We start from the raw sequence: 24891 nt of genomic DNA on the forward strand, positions 1-24891 counted from the left end.
TTTATTATTCTTATATTATATTCATTTGTAATTATATTTATTTATAATTACATAAAGTAGTAGATAAAGTGTAAGATCTTTACAAGAACGTTTCTGCATTATTGTACAAAATCGCTAATAAAAGCTATGGGGTTAGGTTTTTTTTATTTATTAGATAATGTTCCATAAACAATTTAATATCAATTAAAGTACATAATTCGATGAAATGTTATAACTTTGAACTCTTTAAAATAGATGCTTGTAATATCGAGTCGGCGAAAAACACGTTGCAATATATTCTTTATTAACGATTACATTTGTTATTTATGTAAATTTTGATAAATATAATTAAATTGTACTTACTGTCAGGTGAAAATTCTATAATTATATTTTAAAATCGGACAAATATTAATTGCATTATACGCGATTGATAAAAAGACCGTAATTTTTGTTACGCAGTGAGTCATAAATGGGGTGCGTTCAACGTTCACTTATTAATTGATTATTTACAGGTGTGCATAAGCATTTATTCATAGTAACTTGTTGAGAAAGACTCCACGGGGTCCATTAAACATATCCCCATTGTTAAAAGTCACAAAAAAATCTTTTTTGAAGGTTTCAGGAATATAAAATCAATGATAAATAAAGTTATCGATATATCTAACTTTACCTACGATTCAATCAATTTAATTTGGTTAGGTGACTATAAAATATAGTCATTTTGAGTATATAGCAAACAGCTTTGGTAAGGAAAGAGTTAAATACGATTATGTACCATTCATTCATTTTTTCTCTTCTTACTAATGTTGTTAAAACATTATCGTCTTTGGCAGTCGATTTTCTTATTTATTCTTATATAAAAACTTACTATCTAAAGATGCGAAGATAAATGAAGGTGTACGAGGAGGAGCAAGTACGATATCGTTTAAAAATGTTTTAGTCGCTCAACGCATAATATGCAAGGATACCTAAACGTTGAGTTTTGATAAATCGCCAAGAAAGTAGTTTAGTATCTTTTTGGGCATCAGATTAAATAGCCAAATCGAACACTTGTCTTCTTCATCATTAGACACTGGCACGCGTCAAATGACCTGGCGTTGGCACAGCGGTTGTAGGAGGAGTCGTCGTTGTGGTGGGTCTTGCCAATGGCGAACGTTTCATAGGCGCTCTTCGTCCTTCTTGTCCACTTTTGACCAGCCAAGGCCATTGCAACGTACGCATCAAGGTGTTTCGAAAGTCCTCAGAAAAGAGACAATAAATATAGAAAGTGATGGAGTAATTGAGAACTTCCAGAAGATTGGCCAAAGCACGAAAAACCTACGCAATCGAATGATAATAAGGAAGAGAATAGTAGAAAATTGATAATAATGTTTATTCTTGAAAAGAAAACTCGCCTGATAAGAAAAATAACTGAGGTTATTCTCGCTTAGAGTGACGTTAAGAATAACCATTGGGCTGACACAGACCAGAAAGAGTATACTGGTGCTACCAAGAAGAAGTATCAACCTTCGTTCTTCGGCAAACGTTCTAGAATCTTCATCGTTGCTAACAGTTCTTGACAAAGTCATACGACGACGTCGCTCGCAAGATCTTCTATAGACCACCATGATCCTCAGATTGAAACCTGCTAGCAGTATCGTCGGTGCGATCTTGAAAACTACTTCCAGTACTATTTTATATACCTAAACAGAATAGAACAAAGTAGAACACACAAATTATTCAGTGCATTTGTTTATAACGCGGTGTAAAATTTTTTCAGGAGGCATCATAAGAATGTAAAAACGTGTAGATGTATAATAAGTTTCAATACCTGATAGAAAAGGGAGTGTAGAAAGGATGTATTCTCTCTTTTTTGATAGATGAGAGATCCTCCAGGTGCCAAAAGGCAAGTAGTTACTTCACTACGAAATATACTGGGTAGATAGAGCAAAAAGGTAGCAAGAGGAATAAGAGCCACGGTCAAATGCGGCGGTCCGCAAAGTGGTCGCGTGTGTTGCCCTGGATGGCAAACGCTCACGTAACGCTCAACCGTCAATGCCAGTAACATCATCACTCCGACACCTGTTGTAACGTTTTAAACGTGGACAAAAAGAATTAGAAATAATCGTTAAAATAAATAACAGATATACTAGGTACATGTAAATATAAAACCAAAATTTTTGTATAAAAAATACACGTTGTTTATTGTATATGTGAAAATGATTATGATTTCATATTTATTGACCTGGTATTTGACTAATCGTAAATAATATTACCAAGACATCCGTTTCCAAGAAAGAGTTCGAGGTGTGCATGATAAAAAGCTTGAGGCCAATTGTTCCACTGTCCTGTCTCTTTATGAATGAAAACTCTGAACGCGAATGGAATGCAGAAAAGGATAGCGAGTAAAGCCGCCACGGAATAACCTGAAATAAATCCAAGAAAACATCATTTAAACTGGGGTTGGGAGAGTGGTGGTAGTGTTGGGGGTGGTTTCCACTTGTTATATCGTTATTTCATTATCTCACTCGAGCAACTCAAGCGTCTTTCTTCTGTAAGGACGATAAAGGAGAAAGGTAAAGAAAAGAGACGAAGATTCGAGAAAGCGAGGAATGCGATCCCTCGATAAAGTTAAGCGAACTTTTAAAACCTAATTGAATCCTAACTATAATTGTTTTTCGAGTAAAAGATAATTTTGATGATTTAATCAATTTTCTTCTCACCAGTTGGAGAGTGTGTTAAATAAACACAAATAAGAAGATAATCAAAAGATGTCTAACAAAATGAATCCGGTTTCCCGAGGACATTCAACAACTCGTATTCATCGTCTACTAACGTAAAGTGATTAATAAGTAAGAAAGTGTAAGAACAATATTTCAAAAATGTCTCGTCAAGATAAAACGGTCTGTGCTCCGGTATCGTATCTCGACATTTTACAAATCACTCAAGCTCTCTACTAATGCCTTTAATTTATTCGAATTTTTGGCAAAGTTAGCCGCAGCAATGCATTTGTCAAACGTTCTATCTATTATAATATTTCCTTCAAGGATTTTTCCCTTTGACAAATCCTCAAATTGGTGCTTAACAAAATTTCAAACGAATTTACGATCATTCTCAATTGTATATACGGTAATACGTTGTTCAAAATGATTAATGAAACGTCGCGACGTGTTGATTTACTTCTTTCATTTGATACGACCATGTCACGTGGTACTCGAAGAAATTCTAACCTATTTTTCTCTTTAATTTCGATTATGAAGAATTGATCACGGTAAGTAACGGAAACGTTACTTTGGGTTACGAAATACAAAAAATATCATGTGGGCAGATCACACGTGTTAGAAGTGAAACCTTCGAAAAAATAAGTTTCGAGAGAAAGAGACGACTACAGAATATAAAGAGTAGGATAATTGTTAGGTTTATTTGTTATAATATTATTTCTATATTCTTGATATCACATTCAAAAATTATTATACGTTTTATTGAAAACATATATAAATAGATAACATATTACACAGTAAGCAAGTTCTCAATTCAAAGAAATGAGACGAGTTGCTTCTGGTAACATATAAATGCATGGTAACAAAACACCTCTATTAGTCTAGTAAACGCCTCTATAGTAAGATTTTTTCCGAAAAGTAGTGAGGTTTTTTCCGAAAAGTAGTGAGGTTTTTTCCGAAAAGTAGTGAGGTTTTTTCCAAAAAAGTAGTGAGGTTTTTTCCGAAAAGTGAAAAATTTGGGATCGTTTCATTTGCACCAACACCACACTAAACTAGTGACTAGTCGGAAAAAGGAAAAATAATATACGAAAGGTTGACGATAGCTCGCAATATGGCCACTAAAAATGTTCCCTTCGTATATTATCTTGTACAGAGTGTTTCAAAAAAAAAAAAGAAAAACTTACCTAATTAAATTTGAGAGAAAATAGTGACTGTAAAAGATCTTCGTTAAAAGGAGCCGCCAAAAAATATGAAACTTTAGGAGAAAAAAGAAAAAAAAGAATCTAGGATAAATTATTCTGAATAATTGGTTGCTTTTTCCTCGAGGATATCACCAAGATCCTTGAGTATACTCGTCAAGTTTGCTCTTGTAGTGTTATAGTTTGGATGACACAGCAGGATGCTTTTATTTCTCATCCACGGGATCTTAATTGAGTAGCAGACACTCAACGAGGATAACAAAGTGCTCGGAATTTCTCTTCGGGGGATAAAGATGTCCGAAAAGGGAGAAAGATATTGCGAAAGAGTCGGGAATGATCTTTTTGTGTAATCGCTTACACTTGTCGAAAAGTTTCTTCTTTCTCTCTTTCCTTTTCTATCCCTTTCTAGCTATAAAAATATTACATACAATTTTGTTATTGGGTTGGCAAGTAAATAATTGCGTATTTTATCGATAGTTGGCTTTTAAAAATCAGCAATGTTTTAGTTGCCAACCCAATAGTATCACGAATGTCAACAGTTATCGCAAATGGTCGAGTAAAAATGGATACTATGCGTACTTATACGCGAGACACGAATAAACGTAAAGATTTATGGTAGAATATTTTCCCCTGAAGAAAATCTCGTCTATAGATAAGACGTAAATACGTATTTCCTTGGTATAACGTTTCGAAAGAAACATAAACGTCAAAGAATCGTCGAGGTGAAACGAGAAAAGTGGGCCACTCACTCACTAAATTGTCGAATAAAAAACACGTTAGAATGTTTTTGCCAATCGATCAACGATAAAAATAATTAATAATAGGACAACATAATATCGGCTAGGTTAAGGACAATAGAAAAGTCAGCCTAGTTGCTTTCCTTACTTTTAGATAGAACAAGACAACCTAAGAAAAGAGTTGAAACGAGATGGCTGGCATAACGAGAGCTTATCTTAGGAACTACGACGCTACGCTTCGTTTGGTAGGGAAATTAACAACGAGATTCTCCATGCGTTTGCATAGAAATTGCATTCCTTAGCACATGCAACTGCATCTACGGCAGCGAAACGCCGTTATCCTTTTTATTGCGCGCGCGCGTGCGAGCTCATGTACGACTGGGAATAGTTGGAGTCCTTTTCTAAAAACGAATTCATTCCCTAACGAAACTTTCAACTTTTCCACATCCACAGGATACAGGATACAGGATACAGGATACAGGATACGTATATTCACTCTACTATCTTTTCTTATTTTTTTTTTTTCAATTATCTACCCCCACTTCCCCTTTCTGCTTTTTCCCAATGATAATTCACGAAAATTTTGACAAATTTTGACTGGAAAACAATCAACAAGTAAGACGTCTTAATTTTTTTGAAGCTGATAGATCCTTTACACTTTCTTCTAAAAGGTAAAGAAAATTTTCCTGTGATAAAATTGCAAAAGGAAAGAAGAAATGCTGACTTTTCATTCCTCACGTAAAAGGCACTCGATACGTCGATACTTTACTAACAGTGAATTTGCAAGCATTTTACTTTAGAGTTTTGAATTTCCCCGTTGGAAAATAAAATTTTTCTACCTGAGCTATTTGAATCCAACTTGTACTTCGTGCAAATGACTTGCTACTTGTCATTTTATATATTATAAAATTTCTATATATAGTAGATGTTTAATATTTACACGAATAACGATAGGTAAACGTTTATTGAAAATGTTGTTTTTATTTAGGTTAAACAAAGAAAAAATAAAATGTGAGAATTTATTTGCAAGTAGAATAAGTCAAGATATTTTGTCTTTTGTCTATTGACGAGATTCTTGGAAGAAATCGGAACAAATTATCGCGACACGAAGAGAATTTGCTACTAGAGAAAGAAAGAGAGGGAAAGAGAAAGAGAGAAAGAGAGAGAGAGAGAGAGAGAGAGAGAGAGAGAGATTAGAGACTAGGAGGTGTTAAACCGCAAACTTGCTTTAATTTTCTACCTTTTGAATCTTCCGAAGTAATTCCAGGTTGCGAGCTTTCTAACTAAACCTCAAGAAACCGTGTAATAACATCGTAAATCTAAAACCTTCTTTCTCTCTCTCTCTCTCTTACTCTCTTTTTACAATTGGTAAATACGTATTAAGAAATTATGCAGTCTAGCTAAAAAGATGAATATGAACGAATAATGATCACGATAATGGTAATAATCATATTATTTTATTTAATTACAGATAACCCTTCACCTGCAACACGATTCATAAATTGCAAAAACCTTTGTACAATATTTTGTATTTTTACAGCACTGGATAACACGATTTTGTGTTATATATAATATTATATATTAATTAAAATAATATTATATATATAATATAATAATAAGTATATAAAAATATAAAATAATAATAAATATTATATATAATATTAATTATTAATTATTATTTATATTATTAATTAAATTTAAAAATATTATCTTTAAAATTCAATATTACTTTAATATTATTATATTAAAAAATTTCAATTACTTTAAAATAATGACATAAAAAAATAATGTACTCTGTGTGTCTCATATGACCCTGGTTTCACACAACATTTTTTAGGAACCTATTATCTAGTTATAGAAAAGGGTTACTTGTACTTATTTGTAGAATAAAAAAGATAATGATAAACAGTAATATATAAAAGTAAAAAAAAAGAGAACATTATAAAGAAGAAACTGTATGAAAGTAAAGCTTTTCAAGAGACGAACTTTAAGATCGGGGCCACTGAATCTACTTAAAGTTCACTTGCTACAACGCAACGTCCTCACCTAATGCAAATTCTTACGAATCGACTTAGGCAGTCGGTGATGGTGGTGGTGGTGGTCGTCGTCGCGGTTTCTACTCTTTTCAAAATAGGTAAAGTGCAAACGAATTTCTACATCTTTTGATCTCACCGTCACCGTACCGTGTACCACGTGAATGTTTTCTCACTTAAATTCTTTTTACCAAATGCGCGGTGATATAGAAGGATGCGAGAGAACTATTCCTTTTTTTTCTATGTTTTTTTCTTTCGTGTTTTTCCCCGTAAAATCTTCTTGAGAAAAGAAGAAGAAAAAAATAAAGAAAAAAAGAAGAAGAAGAAGAAGACTCGTAGGTGTGTAGGTACATACATGTATTTATTTTAGTATATACTCGTACAATTTTCTTTTTTCTCTCTTCTTTTTCTTTTCTTTTTCCTTTTCCTTTCTCTGTGTCTCTCTTTAATCAAACTATTACTTTCTTTTAGTATTCTTTAACTTTGTACATTTCGTTTTAAGTTTAGTTTATCTTCTTTCGTAGCACAAGTTAGATTATCCAATGGTATTACACTTGCACTAACTCGACCAAATTTGGAGAAACTTACTTATTAACTTAAGACGGATGTAAAGGTAAAAAAAAATCTTATAATCAAAAAAACAAAAAAAAAGATGAAAAAACAAATAAAAAATATAAAAAAAAGAGATGAGAACAAAAATTGAGTGGTTCGTCTAAAAAGAATCAAAGCGTATCATGGTAAAATATGCAACGATTGCCGTGAATCGTAGCTTTTTTTTTTTTAAGGATTTTCTTGGGTGGCTATATCATCGGTAATCTTGGTGAAAAAAAATGTGTGAAAAAGGAGAAAAAAACACACACAGACACATGTAAGAAAGGTTGGAAACGGTGAAGGTGTTGCCGTCTTACTATGAGAGGTTCCATAAAATTTCTAACCCTAGTCTTATCTCTATCTTTCTCTCTCTTTCTTACTTCTTAAAAAAAAAGAAAATAAAGGGGGAAAGAGTATTTCGAGGTAGACGTCTCATTCTCGCAAGTTAGACGACCCTTATTATCAGGAATCTTTTTTTTTACGCGACCCATGTCAAAAAGATGAAAGTGTGCGAGTCTACACACCACCCACCCCCTTGCACGTATATTGGATACAAGTATTACGAACAAATAAAAGGTTGTTTTTTTATTTTTTTTTTTTATCGAAAAAAAAATCAAAACTATAATATAAGATCACAGGTAACAAAAAAATGGGACAAATTATTTAAATGTTTTATTATGATAAAGAAATAAATAATAATAAAGATAACAATAATAAATTAAATAAATAAAATCTAATTTATTTTATTATAAAAATAATAATAAAGAAATAAATATTATAGGCCTAATTTATACGACTAACAATAAATGTAAAACCTAACTAAATTCTTGGTAATTCAACGAAAAAAGAAAGAATCCCTCACTCAATGCCATTCCAGAATAGTTTCAGGTTCCCTCTTTCTCATTCGTCTAGAGGGTAAATTAATTTCCATACGATTTAGATGAATCCTAAAGATGCCCTTATTTTCGTCATGACCACCACCAAACATTTCAGATCACTTTATTTCTAAGGGCGTGGTCAAAGATACGTCATCGTTCGGTTAAATCCCTTTTTTATTCTTTTTTTTTTTTGTTTTCTCTCACTCTTTCTCTTTCGATAGTAATGAACGAAATTCACAAAGGTGTCTCTGGTCCAAGAGGAGAAAAAAAAAAAGGTGGAAGAAATCGATCGAGTTCGACGTTACGTTATTCAACGTCGACTACTCACCTGTCATACGTGACTGCGAACTATCCTTCGCACTATTCGAGAAGGAGAGGGTGTCCCCTTCGCATATAAATTGCTGAATCTAACAAATAGCGGGATCCATAGGATACTGAACGTTGGAAGAGTAGAAAAGAAAAATGTTGTTAGAGAAAGAAAGAAAGAAAGAAAGAAAGGGATTCAGAGACCAAAGAAAAGGGAGAGGACTATCTCGAGAACTATGTTGCTTTCCTATTCGTGTTACCAATGACCTAACCGAGACTGGACCGTCATTTGATTTCTATTCTTTCTCTCTCTCTCTCTCTCTCTCTCTCTCTCTCTCTCTCTCTCCTACTATGATAAAAACAAAGAGAAAGAATGAAAGTTGCATCAAGATAAACAAATTGTTGCAAGATCTCAAAATTTACGTTTGTATAAAATGTATGAAAGAAAATTTTATACTTTTTATACAAACTTTACATCATAGGGAAGTTGGACAGGTGAAAAAGAAAATCAGAACATATTGTTTTGATCTTATTAACACTAAAACTATACCACACCAGTCATTTTGACTGCTTGGTCTTTGACTTGATTTGTTTTGTATTGTACTTATTGTTATTATTATAATTGTTATTATACAGTTTTTAAGATCTCAAAACATGGAGTTCTTTTTGTAAAATAATAATAAGTCAATAAATATACAAATATTCTACTTTTACGTCTTTTTTAAAGACCAGTCATCTTAACTGGTTTTGGTGGAGATTCCAAGTCTCAACTGTCGGTAGTTCTAGTGTTAAACATTTCGTCCTTATAATTAGAACTTCTTCAGCAACTTAATCATCAATGTTCCGAATCCTCCATATTTGATAAAACATATGTACATTATATATTTTTTATTATTTTTATAACAAATACACTAGACCTAGCATCAATTCGTCCCGTTTTGTTCGAATATGGGATTAGCAATATGATGGCAAATGAAATGCGAAAATTTGATTCCAAAAATGATCTTTATGTGCGTACTATTATGTTCAGCAAATAAAACTACGATATAACGATAACAGGTAGGGGAAAAGGGGGGGGGGAAGGAAAGCTCATTACTCGGACGACACGTACGAATGGATAAATATATTTATGTCACCTCTTAAACCTTTTAATCTCGCGCAGTGTGTGTCACGATGGTAGTAAATAATAAATTGCATTGCATCCTCGTTCTATCCATTGACGAACGTGTCGTCAACTAACGCCGAAAACTGAATACCCTAGACGTAAATTAAAGTTCTTAGAAGTTTAGGTTTGCGGGTGGATACGAGTAGTAATAGTAGTAATAGTAGTAGTAGTAGCCGAGTGAGTAGAAGAGAGAGAGAGAAAGAGAAAGAGAGAAGGAGAGATACTAAAGGGAGAATACTGAAAGGGAGATACTGTCGTTAATATTCATAAAGCCCCGAGTGACGCGGGTGAGGTCTTTAGGTTGGTAACAAAGGTCGATCCTGTGACGACGACGGCGACGAGGAACGTTGAGCTTCAGTTTCGGGTAGCTTCGTCGACGTTTAAAACGAAAAGGTAAACCTACGAACCTGTTGCCGGAATGCAAAATAATAATAATAATAATAATAATAATAATAATAATAATAATAATAATAATAATAATAATAATAATAATAATAATAATAATAATAATAATAATAATAATAATATTCTCGTACAAAAATCTAGCCCACATACACATCATTTGTTTATAATAAATAAAATTTAACACGATCCCCGCAAATGACAGCTATAGTCATCCGATCTTTGTGTTTCTGAGCACGATCGTCAAATTAAAAGTGTGAAATAAAGTGTTAAACTTTTAGGCAATACACACCATTATAGTGGCTTTCGCAGTTGCCATGTTTCAGTACGACGCGCAACTATAGTGGCTTTTGCGGATGCCATATTGCAGTACGACGCGCCACTATAGTGACTATCGTGGATAACCTCTTTTCAAATATATTATATTTAATTTTATTATTAATTATTAAAGTAAATAGTCAAAGTGAAAGTATATGTGTATTATTTGTTTAAAAAAATTATAATTTAATCATCATAAACTAAACTCCAATACACTCGCGTAGAGAACAACATTGTTCACATGTTCATCGTCACACATTGTAGTTGAACCCTGTCGTACAAAGAAACCAGTCGTGCTTAAGAGATTAAGGAATATTTGTCTGATTTATTTAAAATGATTTAACAAAATAAAATAAACAAAAGATAAAAGTAACAAGAAAAGAAAAGAAGGAGGATAAAAACGAATTGAAATTTAACGCGGGAATCTTATCATCCCCAGCAGGGAAGGAAGGAAGATAGGGTGGGAGCTTTAGGTTTGTTTTTTATGTTAACTTGACGTCAGTCCCAGGAGCAATCGAGTCAATTGAAATTCGTATCGCGCACGTATTCGGTGTAATAAGGTCCTCTATACCATTCTGGCTTTGTCCATCGTGTGTACGAGGGACAGGGGGGGGGGGTGTGGGAGTGTTTGTATCGATCCTCGAAAAGTGGGAAGAGAAATAAAGAGACAAAGGGAGAAGAAAAGTAGCGTTCAAACGGATTGCTGAAAAGCACTTGCAATCTTTTTTTCGTAACAACAGGGATGGGGGTGGTCATCGGGTGTTTGATCGACACTGAGGGTTATCCTAAAACTTATTTGTAGAAAGGAGGGGGACTAAAGTAAGCGAGGATAAGTAGTTTTCCCTTTTTCGGCTCGAATGACGTTGAGCTTTCAAACTACCCTAACGTTAATAATGATTAGCTTGTTATACCGTTCGTAAATCCATTCGTTTTCGCTCTCACTTGGAAAAGCCTATTTACCAACAGCAACGAGTTAAACGTGTTCAAAGTTACCATATATATTCTATATATATATATATATATATATAGAGAGAGAGAGAGAGAGAGAGTTTGTTAACAACTAGGAAAGATTAAGAGGGGGTACATTTTAAGTGCATTAAGATCATTCAAAGTAAAAAGCATTGCAGTTGAGAAAAGAAAGTGTGAGACAACTTTGAACACTTTATTTGACTAGTTACTTACTCGGATGATAGGGGGATAATATAATCTCCATACGTATGAACGTATAGAGAAGATTAAAGGAAAAGAAAAAAGAAGAAGAAAATAAATCGACATTGGTGACAATTACATTTGACGATCAGTTTCATTGAACAGTGTAATTTTACTCAACGGTGCGAATTAATTAGCTAGATATTAACGCTTTAATGGCTGCTCACACAACATGTGTGTGATAGCTGGAACATTGGCCGTTATTTTATTTATAACTGTATATATATTTAAAATTATATATAAAATTAAATTTTTGTTGTTTCTTATTTTATGTTAATTTGTCCGTAAATAACAATAAAGTTTTTTTTTAAATTAATTCTTGAAAAATATAACCGGGCCCTGGACGACGTTTAACTGCGTACACGTGCGGCCCCATTAAAGTGTTAATAATAATTTACCTAGAGATGAAATTCTTTAATAAGTTTTACCAGTAGCTAAGTGTCCACATCATGATGATCCTAGAAATTATTACAAAAAGTTCTTTTTTAATGGGATATCTCAGTTGTCATGATTTTCGTTCAACTTAAGAAAAAATGGGTATAGAAAGGAAAGCTGCTGACTAGTCACTTGAAAGGACGATTGAACAAGACCACCAAGTGGACATCCAATGGTAGACAGTAATAGTCTCTGCAGTATATCCCGTATTTACCGAGTCCATGGCCACGATCGAAGTTGCTCGAACGAGACCAGAGATAAATGCCACTTACAACATGCAGCGTTTCATGAACACGACTATTGAAAAGTAGTAATAGTTACTTCAACGCAAGATTAATTCCTGATCATCCTCTAACTGCACATCATCTTTTTTTTTATTTTTTTATTCCACCCTTCGTCTTCTTTTAACCGAATACGATCGATAACGTTCATTTTCTTCCATTCATTTATCTTACATTAGAAACGACTATAAAGTGCAAGTTTTCTTTCATCTATCGCAAAATGGTACTCACCATGAAAAAACGTGGGGTGAACGATAATAAAATAAAACTTTGACTTTCTCATTACTAGGGGAGTCAGGGGGGCGTTAAAGGATACTAATAAAATAAGTATAAAGTATCGATATTAAAGCACGTAAATGGAATTTTTCTTTATTATCTTTTTTTTTTAATGACATTTCGAACTTTATCGTTGAAATTTGAATTTTCAGAATATAAAAGTCACAGCTCGTCCCTTTTTTCTAAAGTAAGCATTTTTTTTATCTGATATTTCTTGACGTCCCATATATTGTCACACGAACGGATAAACATTTTAACAAATATCATATAAAAATCAAATCACACACACACAATACACCATAATCGGCATTACATATTAAGTCTACCGGAAAATTGTGAAAATAAAATAATAAATTACTCCTAATTTGAACAATTAATCAATTTAATTACTTTTGAACTCTTGCTACATGTATATTCAATTTTAAGAAATGGGGCCTTACCCCTAGTGACAAAAAATTTAACTAATATTTTTTTGAACGGACATAATAAATAAAATAAAGTCACACAAGTATTATTGGCGCGATATTTGAAAGGTTATTCTTAGGATATATTGTAAATGCTCGTCACGTGATCGACTTCGTTAAGATCTGAGGTAGATTTAGAGTCTAACGATAGAAACGAGTAGAGAATTCACTTCCCTGACATAACGAAATTGAATCGTCGAGTAATTTCCCCCTAATGCACGGGTCTTGTCCAGTCCGGAAACGAACGAAGCAGCAGTTCGAAGCAGTCCCGCAAAAAGTACCAAAATCTTCCTTCTGATAGGACGCCTGGGGACTGTAAGTATTACGAGACACGTTTCTGCTCTGCTCTGTGCTATTTCTCGACCCTCCGTCATGAAATTTTATAAAAGATATAACCAAACATTCCCCTTTTCTTGTACGTAGCTAGGATAAGGAAAGCATATCTATCATTCGATAGGGTGACAGATGGTGTCACATGCATGTTTTTAAAGAAAAAACATGGCCTTTCCTCAAAAAAAAAAAAAAAAGACATACCCTTACACTTACTTTCAAAAGTATATTTTATATCAAAAATAAACGATGATTTATAATATCTTTTGGAAAATCATACTTTTAATATTAAAAGCACAAAAGATAATCTTGATAATCTATTAAATATGCACCAAGTGAAGACTTTATCCAAGATGGCGTCAAAACAAGCTTTCATACACTTTCAGGTTGATATGCATAATACTATACCACGGTACTACTCCACAACCTTCCTACCTTCTTGCAACTTGATGCATTTTTGCGCGTTAGTTAAAAGGAAGAAGGTGGAAAATAAGAGAGTTCCTTCCTTCCTTCCTTCCGATCGACCAAAGTGTTTCTTCTTTTAAATCTTGAAAAAGTTTCGACAACAATAGCGAGACTACTACTAACAGCTTGCTTGTAATGAGGAAGTGGCCCGAAAAGATTCGGAGCTCTTGCTTTCTTGCCAAATAGATGAACAAAATTAGATAGTTCCTAGACTCCTCACTTATTTTCACCGACCCCAATAGGGGGAATGTTTTAAGGTAAATTAGATTGTGCGAAAGGGGAGAAACAGGAAGAAAATTGTTTTCTCAAGACTGAATTATAATTATTTCATTATAGAATACAATCCAAAGTATTATGCATAAAATAATAATAATAAAACATTTCTCTAAATGATAACTAATAAATAAAAATAAATGAATAGTTTTAATCAAGAATGAAATAATAATAATAATAATAAGGAAAGAAAGAAATGATAGTTTAATGGGGGTAATCAAAATGATCGGTATGAGCATAGGAAAAGATATGATTTGCTGGATGGCAGGTACACACGTTTACTAGTTCGTCGTTCGACGTTGTAGTGCGCAAATTACGAAAGCCGAGGACGTGCTTGAAAGACTCTACGACCTTCCCATAGCACGTTGATAATGCACTACCAACCTAGAGGAGGAATGCGATCGAGCTTTCTGCTGCGATATTATGTAAACATGGAATAACTTTATTGAAAGGAATTACACCATCCTCCGATGCTAATGGCATTCTCCCTATAGATATATATATATATTTTCTTTCTCATTCTTTCTCATTCTTTCAACGTGCAAAAAACTCTTATTTCAACTCACGAACATCCTCCTCCTACGAAAATGTGACCTTCGTCTAGAGACGTATAATCTTGTAGATTTTCAAGTGAAATAAGACGATTTCAACGTAAAAATCTTCCCCGATAATGTTCACCCTAGGTAATATAAAAAGGGGTTCAACACGTTCCCTGAATTTTAATAACAGACTTGTAAAAGAAGACCAAATAAATGATTTTCTTTTAAACATAAGAAAGGTAAGTAATAATAATATATAATTATATATTAATATAATATATAAGTATTATATGTATACATATTATATATTTATAATACTATTAATATTATTAATAATAATAATATTTTTATAATTTATAAATTTATATAATAATATTATTATTATATAAAATAGTATAGTATTATAATTATATTAATTAATTAAATAATTATAAATTTGTTGAGACAATTAATCAACCATTTACAACAAATCTTAATTATATATTATTTATTACTTTTTCAAACGCAAGAAAATCTTTTTAAAATATTTGGAAATTGAAAGATTTTAATTTGAATGAACATTAATATTGAAAACACCATAATCACATATTTATTAAAATAATGAACAATATTGACTCACCTCTCATGTAAATGTAAGCAGTACCCCGCATATTTCTTCTCGTAAGTACAAGCAGATTCAACATGTTACCGATAATACCCAAGCAACAGATGGCAGGTAGAACGATGCTATAACTGATTCTTCTAAGGGTCGGTGTCCTAGGATCCTCTAGGATCTCCTGATCCTCCATCGAAAGGCAAAGACGTCCACCACTCGCATTCAGGGTCTCCTCCATCGCTTATCCTTTCTTCTTTTTTTACTTTTCCTTTTCCTTTTTCTATAATCCAAGTTTTCATCGAAACAAAGAGGGATTATCCGTCTCCATTAAATCTCACGTTAGTTTTACGAACTATGCCTGCAACGATGCGGTCAATCCCTGTTCTTTGATCGATCGGCATCATTTTAATTCTCATTTCTAGTGGAACAATCGAATATTCGAGATTATCGTTCGAACAAGTCGGTAAAAATGAAAATAAATCGATGAACTTCATTTTGAAATCCGAAATTATTACAACAAACTAATTTTGTTGATAAATATATATATTATCATCTATTTTTATCTGGATCGATTATAAATTTATCTTATGTTAGATACAAAGGGGATTAATTCAACCCTATCCTTTTTTTATTTTTCAATGATGCAGTAGGATAGGTGTCCTAGGTATTCCAATGAATTGGAAATCGTTTGTCGAAACGCACGTGCCAAGCAACAGGTTTGAGAGACGAAACTTTCCTAGAATTCTCTCTTCTCTCTCTCTCTCTCTCTCTCTCTTTCTCTTCTCTACTTTTCTCTTTTATTCTCTTCCCTTTCCTCTCTCTCAAAGAATGCCGCTTATCTTTTTATATTCGTCGATTTTACTTGACTAGCGTATAACGTGTACAGGTACCGCCAGCATTTATTTTACTGAGGAATCTGAACATTTTCTTCCCGATGATTTGTACGCTGACATTTTTGATCATTCGACGATGAAGAAAATGACATTCGCGTGTTCCTAAAACAAATAAAAGCGTTTCGTTAATTAATTAATGCATTCGAAACCCCATTTGCACATTGTGTGTACAATCATACTAAATTATTATCAGTTATTTTGAGTAAAGTATTTATCAAGATAAGAATTTATTTTTTGTATAAATAAATAGTATTTTTAAAGTATAAAAGAACAAAATTTGGTGTTGTAAAAACAAAATGGCACCTTGGAAGAACGGTGTTCGAGAAAAGTCATGGTCTCGAATATAGGTTAGGGATAGATACGCGAAATTCAAATTTATTATTTCATATTTGATACAATTTCGAATGAGTCATTGAAATTATATCAAAAACTATTTATATATTTTTTATTTTATTATTTATATTTTTTATAGATTCTTTTTTATTATTTTATGTTATATTTCGTTTAGAAATTTCATATAGTTTCGAAACAAAGTATAATTATATTAATGATTGATCGAAATAAATGTAATTTATCACAAAATGGTGTTTAGGGATTTAGGAAACTCTTAGAAAAAAAAAATCACGTATCAGAAGTTACAAAAAGTTTTTTCATCGAGTGCTTGCTACCCTAACGCGAAGTATACCAAGTTTAGTAATGTGTAACGATCTATTTCCTCTGTTACGAGAGGATATTCCACTTTTACGATAACCCTTTATACCTTGTGTAACAATTCCGATAAAGGATAATGTTATCGGTATGAAACGTTAATGTCCTAAGGAACATCTCTTAAGGAGGACCATCTAACCAAGTGTTTCGATCCTCTCTGTTGGAGGTTTCTTCTTAAACTACATATTATTTATCTATACGAGAAAATAAAATCACAGAGAAAAATCATAAAAATTTGCTTATCAGAGTTAAACACAAATTGGCCATTACCAATAGTAGTCCCAAGGAGTTCAAATTTTAATACAGTTTAGATCAAAAGTCAAATATTTCAAAGTTCTTCCAATTTTTGGAAAGTAAAATCAAATTACAATCTCTTCCTTATTTTTTTTCCACCCCTTACGTTAAACCTTATAAAAAGATAATTCTAAGAATTCGCCGGCATTAACAAAGAAAATCAAATACGTGAGAATGCAAATTACAATCTTCCTTATTTTTTTTTCTACCCCCTCTTATGTTAAACCCGATAACAAAATAATTCTAAGAATTCGTTTTAAAAAAACAAATAAATAAAAGAAAGAAAGAAAGGAAACAAAAAATCAACTCGTTCGAGTCTAAAACAATTTTCATTTGGTAGGCGTCGAGAGTTGCAATAACGTTGAAAAAAAAAGGAAAAAAAGGAAGCCAATAGTAGTAGTAGTAGTAGTAGTAGTAGAGGAAACACGTGACAGCGTTATAGTTCACGAGAGAAATCCGTTAGAGGGATACCAAACTACGCGCGGGGCTATTAATTTTCGGCTAGAAAGTTTGTGGGTAAAATTTCGCTTGATCGGTCTTAGTAAAAGAGAGAAAGAGAAAGAGAGAGACTAGAGGAAAGGGGAGAGAAAAGGGGGTAGATTTAGGGTAGAAGAGAAGAGTTATTGTTCCAACAAGGGGGAAAGTGGTACTCGTGTGCGATTTTGCGGCGTGCCCGAGGACTTCTGACTCCAAACTACGATGCTAAAAGTTTTGCGCTAATTTTCTCCTTTCTCAAATCCCCTGTATACGTGTTGTAAAACACAAAGAAATATACGTTCAATTGAACATTGTTTTACTAAAATTATTCTTTTTACAAATTAGTTTGATTAAATTCTAAAAATATTGTACTATTTTTGTGTTCAAATTACTTTGCATTAGAAAAATATTAACACAGCTTGTATAGTTTTCTTGTTTACCTTGTATAAACTGTAAAACAGATTATTTAAGGACCCTTCTTTTATCCTTTTTTATTTTTTTATTTTTGACTATTTCTTTCTCGAAAGAAAAAAAACTCGATGAAAGTTTCAGCAAGAGCACAAGTCCTCTCGCATATATTTCTTCATAGGATAGTATAAGTCGACTCACACACACACACACGGAGTAACAAGAAAGGAACAAGATCTCTGGTTGGATCGTTAGAAGAAATTCGTTGGAGAAAGAGAAGATAGGCTAAAGATAGGGAACACTTTTTGTGTACTTTCGTGATGAGTTTCATCGTCGTTCTTCCGATCCGTTAACACTGGAGAACGACGACCAATGGTACTCTTCAATTCGTTTATTTCTCCTTCTTTCTCTTTCTCAACTAATTTTCGTTTTAGAAAAAATTGCACAAAATTCTTCATCAATATATTAAAACATATTACAACCGATTATTCCCAAAATAAATTGAAATATTTACCTAATTATATGTATGTGTATGTGTACATTAACTTTATTGTGCAATGTTTACTAAAAAAAAGTAAGAAAGTAATGTATAATAATATTCTACTGTGTTTAACGTTTGTTTGTTTTTTTCTTTGGAAGAGAAAGAGTTGTAGGAAAAAGGTATTATGTAAGTTGAAGCTGTTATACCGGGTGCAAACTCTTGGTCTTGGTCAGAGTTTGGATCGACACGTAAAACCCTTTCACCTTACACTACCCTTCTTTTCTCTTTGTCTTTGGTGTTAACAAACCTTCGAACTATGACACGTGGTGCTTCCAGAAGCTACGAACTTTTTTTATTCATCCTGTACATTCGAATCTTCCCCGTGTTGATTTTACAATCAAGACAAATCCAAACGAACCTTTCGTTCAATCGAAAAGGATTGTTTTTATAACCTTAGTTAATTATTATTAGTAGTAGTTATTTATTATATTATATTTATTTGTATATATTATATATAGTTATTATATTTATATTTATTATATTATATTTAATTATAATTATATTTTTTATTATTTATATAAATATATAACAATATATAATAATGTAATATAGAATAATATACTATATAAAAATAAATAATATATAATATAATAATACTTAGATAGGATCAAATGAGACGATCTTGATCCGTGATCTTGTACTATCCAATGATTAGAAATTTCGTGGAAACTCCTGTTAACTCGATGGAGTATTTAACTAAAGCGATGAGAGAGAGAGACTCTCCTCTCTCTCTCCCATTGGTAAGCAAAGAGGAAGTCACCAGGCACGCTCTGCTGCTTGCGAGATTAACTTCGACTTATCCGAAGGGATAATTTGTCGGTCTAAAGGAACGGATACGCTCGACGCGTAAGGGTTGTGAGAGAACGTCTTCGAAGGTTCGGAGGGATGCCATGGAAGGATAAGAAGGCAAGAGGGAGACTAAGTGGGAGGAAATGTGGGAGGTGTTCAGAATGTTGCCTGAAGCTACTTGCCACGTTAGGATGGAAAGCTTAGCTGGTGCTGGTGGTGGTGATGATGATGGTGGTGGTGGGACCCCTCTTTCCAACTACTAACGTCTTCGTAGGGGATGTATCGGACGCGACGAACGAAGTACTCCCTCGTGAATCTCCTTTACGAGCATCAAAGGTCTCCCTTCCATCCTCCAACCCCCTTTTCAGAAACGTATTGAGAAATATACGAATAGAAATATAATTACTTTATTATCAAGTGTCCTGTACAATTCTGTACAATCATAGGACTCTTGTATAATCTAAAACAAAAATAAGAACATTTTTTATCGTTTAAAAATAAAATGAATCGAATTAGTTGGATTAAAAAAAAAGGAATTTATTGATCGGGTTGAAGCAATTTGACTGAAGGGGGTAAAGGGTGGTGTAGAAAATGTGTGAGTCCCTTTAGACAAATTGATACCGCTTCGTTCCAGACGCACGTTTTACACCAAGATACTCTACCAACGACCACGACCAAACCCATTGGTCGTTCTATCAAAAACAGTCGAATGCAAGAACTACGACTACATTTGACGACATAGAACGTTTCAACTTATCACAAAAGATATCACAAGGGAACAATAAATAATCAGAATAAATTCATTTTTCTTTAGAGATATGAATTCTTTTTTCTATCGAATTTCTACCTTCAATGCACGTGCGTTACCGGTTACCGGAAATAAGAAAGAAAAGAGAGAGAGAGAGAGAGGAAGAAGGGCTACGTGAAATTGTAATCCGCATTTCTTCGAGATTAGATTTTATTTTTTGTAATATAAAAGAAAATGTTGATCCTTCCTATATTTTTTATGTTTAATAAGATTAAGAGAATATTCGATAAGTTTGTTCTGAAAATGTGCACCCTTTGCACTCTTTGCACTCGAGGGTTCCATTATGGAGACAATAAATAAATAAAAAAATTAAAAACTGATGCAAATTCAATTTACAAATTAGTTTACAACATATCAAGTACGATTTTTCTTTTAACCCTTTTAGTTCTGAAAACTTTTACCTAAAATGTTTTTTATGTAACGTAATAATTAAGCAAATTTTAATATAATATTAATTATAATATTTAATAATAATGTTCATATAATTTTATTAATAATAACCAAATATATAATAATAATTTTAATAATTTAATAATATATTAAAATAATAAAATTATAAAATAAATAATTATATTAATAATTAAAGTTTAGGTTTCTGTGAATATAATTGAAATTAATTAATATAAACGTTACATTATTTTACATTAATATTAACAAATAAGTAGATTTGTTACCACGCTAGTAATTTTTACCAAACGCATATATGCGTCCATAGCACTCAAAGGGTTAATAAGCTTACATAATTTATCGTTCACGTCATATACGTGAATTTAATTTTTCTATTAAAATTGTTTTGCGAATTGTTGATAATATGTGAAATAAAAAACAAAACTTCGATTACAAATGGTTAAGATGTAAAAAAAATAATAACATTTATATTATATACAGTTGATTCAAAGATGTACGAGAATAATTTCGAAAAAATTTCTTATAGGAAAGGTGAAAAGCATTAATTAACGACCATTTCTTCGTTGTCGTCGTTGTCGTCATCGTCGTCGATTTCTCGTGGCCAGCAACGTGAGGCGTGATAATACGAGAGAAGCCGAGATAATTATGCGCTCTCGAGATATCCGACTCTAGGTCTTCGACCCCACTACGAAAACCACCCTTCTCATCCTCACCCTTTCATTTGAGTGTCCCTCGATATTATATAAAACGTGTATCTCTCAAGGTTCCTCTGTTCACCACCACCACACTCTTCTTTTCTTTTCTTGTAGCTCATTTTTCTGTACTTTTATAACTTTCGCGGTCTTATCGCGATCCCACCGCAATGGTGTGTGGAAAAAAATGTCTACGAGGGTGAATGGGTGATCTGGTTTTCCTCCACAAACCTTCGGGTCTTCCCCTTTTATTTCGTTTCCCTTTTTTTGTGTTTTGAATTTTTCTTCTTCTTGGTACGAGAACACACATCCGGTAAATGATAGATTAAAGCCAGATATTCATTTTTTTTTTTACAGAGTATGAAATAAAACACACCCCCTCTGACTTTCTGTTTAAATTGAAAATTTTCCATAAATTTGTATATTTTTTTTCCTTACTGTTTTTTACGTTATTGTAATCAAATTATCAATGAAATTTATTTACAACTTGAGTTATCTTTTTGGTGTAAACTGTAGGGTTCATTTTATTATTCAATTTTCAATAATCAAGAAATAAAACAACAGGGCATTCCTGCAATTCCTACTTCGTTTCTCCCATTCTTTTTTCTCTCGAAATCTTATTCTATTTTTTTTTTATCTTTTTTGCTATTCCTTGTGCGTTTTATCCATTCGGTAGACATCGACTTCCTCCGGGGTTGTTACGCACGAACGGAATAAAATCGAAGTTACACGAGCGTAACGCAAATCCTTCGAAATCGAGGAAAATAAGGGAGACTTGTGTTCTTCCATAGCGATAATCGAGTAGGATTCAACAACTCTCCCTTCTTTCCTTCCTTCCTTCCTGCCTCGTTTTTTTCTGATCATCATTTTCACGAGAAACTAAGGAATTTACCGTAACAAAAAAATTCGTAAATTACAGAACCGTAAAGGAAACAAAATTTATCTGATTCTCATAGTTAAATGAAATTCCAATCTTTAACCCCTAGTAAAAAAAAAAGTTTTATTTTAACCCCAATAAGTACGAACTATGTATTTTAGTTTAATTAAAGTTTAAGTTAAGTTATTCTTCATATCTTTGTGTACGATTATTTGCAGTTTCATCAAATATGTGTGTTTATAGATAAATAAAATATTATTAGATTAATTTATAAATTAAAATAATGTTAAAAAGTTATAAAATTTATTGACACAATGATATTAAGTATTTGTACGCAAGTTAGGATAAACGAAGATGTTAAAATATGAAAGGATTCGCGTCCCAAATTCTCAAAGCTTCGTCGTTTCTAAAGACCGAAAAGTCAAGCTCGTTAAGAATATTCGTTTTTACTGATAACAGAGATTTTGTCGTCCCAATAGTCCGTTTAATGGAATTAACATGTCCCACGAAATACATCCCAACACGGAATTCTACTGTCCTTTAATAAACTATGAATTATAGGTGTTAAACTTGTTGAAACAACCAAAGAAAACTGTTTTTGCAAAAATCATTACCCTACGGTATCATTTCGATCGATTAACTTTATTTCGATTTACGAGACTATTTTAAAAATGTAACTATTAATTTATTTAATAAAATAAAACAGATTATTCTTGAAAATAATTAACGAATTAGACTTATCGAGAAAATATGCAGAGAAACATTGAACGTTGTACATTCTACACGTACATATAGGTATATACTGTTCATTTATGTATTTACGTACATATGTTACAGTTCTGAAAGTGATGGAAGTTGCGGGGAAGGGAGAAGGGATAGAATTTCGAACGTCGGATTGTCGTGCGGTTGATGGCTCGTGTTAATTAAACGTGGCTAGACTCTAGTTTTGATGATCTGCCGTGCATGATTTTTCAAATTCAATTGGCACCACTGAAAAGAATATATCCCACGCCTCATCCTATTTCAAACATTTCATGTTATATATTTATCTAATGAAAATGTTCATATTATTAAGATTTTCAGATTGTTGAGAAGAAATTAGAAAATGTTTTGCATGAATTCGATTATAAAGTTAAAATGTCGAAGTTTGACATTTTTAGAAACAAAGTAAACAGTCACGTTGAGTATCTAATGAAAAGATAAAGTAAGATCGGAAATGGTTGAACAATTTAACGCGTTGGATGAAATTAGATCGGAAAGGGTTGCGTTTCGCTGCTCGCTAAACCAAACGATGAATTTCAAATGAGACGAGAAGTCGACGTTATATGTGTAGAAATAGAAACCTAGACGGCCACTTGGTTTCCTGACACGCGATAAGATATTAATACGAAACGTGAGAATCCAGGCTCAGGGATAGCTGCTGCTGCGTAGGAAACCGCGACTCGAGACGAACACAGAGGAGGAGGAAGGGAACAATCGATTATTCAGCTCGCGTCGAGAGTACGCTAAACATTTTTCATTTAACTTTAACACGGAGCCAGCATAATTTCTCCTTACCCTCGCGCCAAAGGATCTCGAACAACGCGTTGAATATGAGAACGACGATCGGAGGAAACGTACATACACACAGACACACACAAAAAAAGACAAGAAAAAGAGAACGAGGAATATTTTATATACTTTGTTTTTTTTAATTTTTCTTTTCATTCATTTATTACGAATAATTATTATTAGCTACTTATTGACACATTTTATTTATTTAAAATCATTGCAAATAAAAAAACTTTGTATTCCAAATTCAAATATAACAAAATAATCGTCATTAATTTCTTTAATAAAAATTGTCTTTAGTAATTTTTATGAATCTGTTTGTATCTGTTTAAATTTGGTATTTCGATAATACGACGTTTCAAAGGATTATAGATGACTGCACAATTATGTCCTTTTTTATTTCATTTTTTAAAAGAGACGATCTTCATTCCCTTCCCCATTCTTTGTTCGACATTTAACGATGCGTGTAATTACAAAATAGTAAAGGAGTCTCTTTTTCTCTTCACTCGGATTTAAATTCCAATCTTGTTTCGACTATTTACACGTTATTTAACATTTTAAATGCATCGATGGCATTCTTTTCATCAATCGATCAGATGAAACATTACAGAAAATTTGTAAATCGTTTTATTTAAAATAGAAATCAACGCAGTTAATTTAAAAAACATTTCTTACCTCGCAGCACGACTTCATTTTTATTAAAAAATCAGAGGAAACAATTTTCCGAAAATATCCTTAACCCCTTTTTCTTCTTTCAAACGTCGCGCACGTTTTTTTACATTTGCTTAAAAATATATCTTTTTTTTTTGACTTCACCAGTTACTCTACTGCGGATACAAATAAAAACAATAATGTAAATATACAAAATGTTTTCTATTTGGTTGTTCCTTCAAAAAAACAACAAAGTTAATCCTTTCCCAAGCGCGTCGCGAGGACAACTAAGCGAGGATTCGAACATTCGCCGCGTTGAATTGAATAGCTAGGCGCATGCGCACCGAAATTGAGCGGAACTAGCCGAACAAATTGCGCGAAAATCAAACGCGAAAAATAAAATTATTAACCATTTATGTTAATAAATTTCTTTTGCAAAATATATAAAAATATTTTCAAATATAAATAATATTTTCGTGTAATTAAGTTCATTTGAATATGTCATTGGATATTAAATTAAACTTGACTTTTTATTATTTTTATATGCATCGCATGTTATCATTTTTTTCTATTTCTTTTTCCTAAATAAATTTATTTGTTATATAAAAAAAAATGTCTAC

The 24891-nt window shown here is 32.5% G+C and overlaps 1 protein-coding gene across 1 annotated transcript; it reads right to left on the minus strand.

Annotated features, from left to right (window-relative positions):
* Positions 1-67: 67 nt before the first annotated feature.
* Positions 68-24543, minus strand: LOC107066240 (putative G protein-coupled receptor B0563.6). The gene is made up of 6 exons (XM_015320691.2): positions 24296-24543; positions 15199-16169; positions 2235-2384; positions 1790-2040; positions 1374-1661; positions 68-1296 (listed from the first exon to the last, which is right to left on the minus strand). The coding sequence occupies exons 2-6, from the start codon at positions 15410-15412 to the stop codon at positions 1045-1047; spliced, it is 1155 nt and encodes a 384-aa protein (XP_015176177.2). The 5' UTR covers positions 15413-16169; positions 24296-24543; the 3' UTR covers positions 68-1044.
* Between the last annotated feature and the right edge of the window lie 348 nt (positions 24544-24891).

Source organism: Polistes dominula, unplaced genomic scaffold (assembly GCF_049000335.1).
Source record: "Polistes dominula isolate Pdom_NZ unplaced genomic scaffold, Pdom_raw_medaka contig_16, whole genome shotgun sequence".
In the NCBI taxonomy this organism is placed as follows: Eukaryota; Metazoa; Arthropoda; class Insecta; order Hymenoptera; family Vespidae; genus Polistes; species Polistes dominula.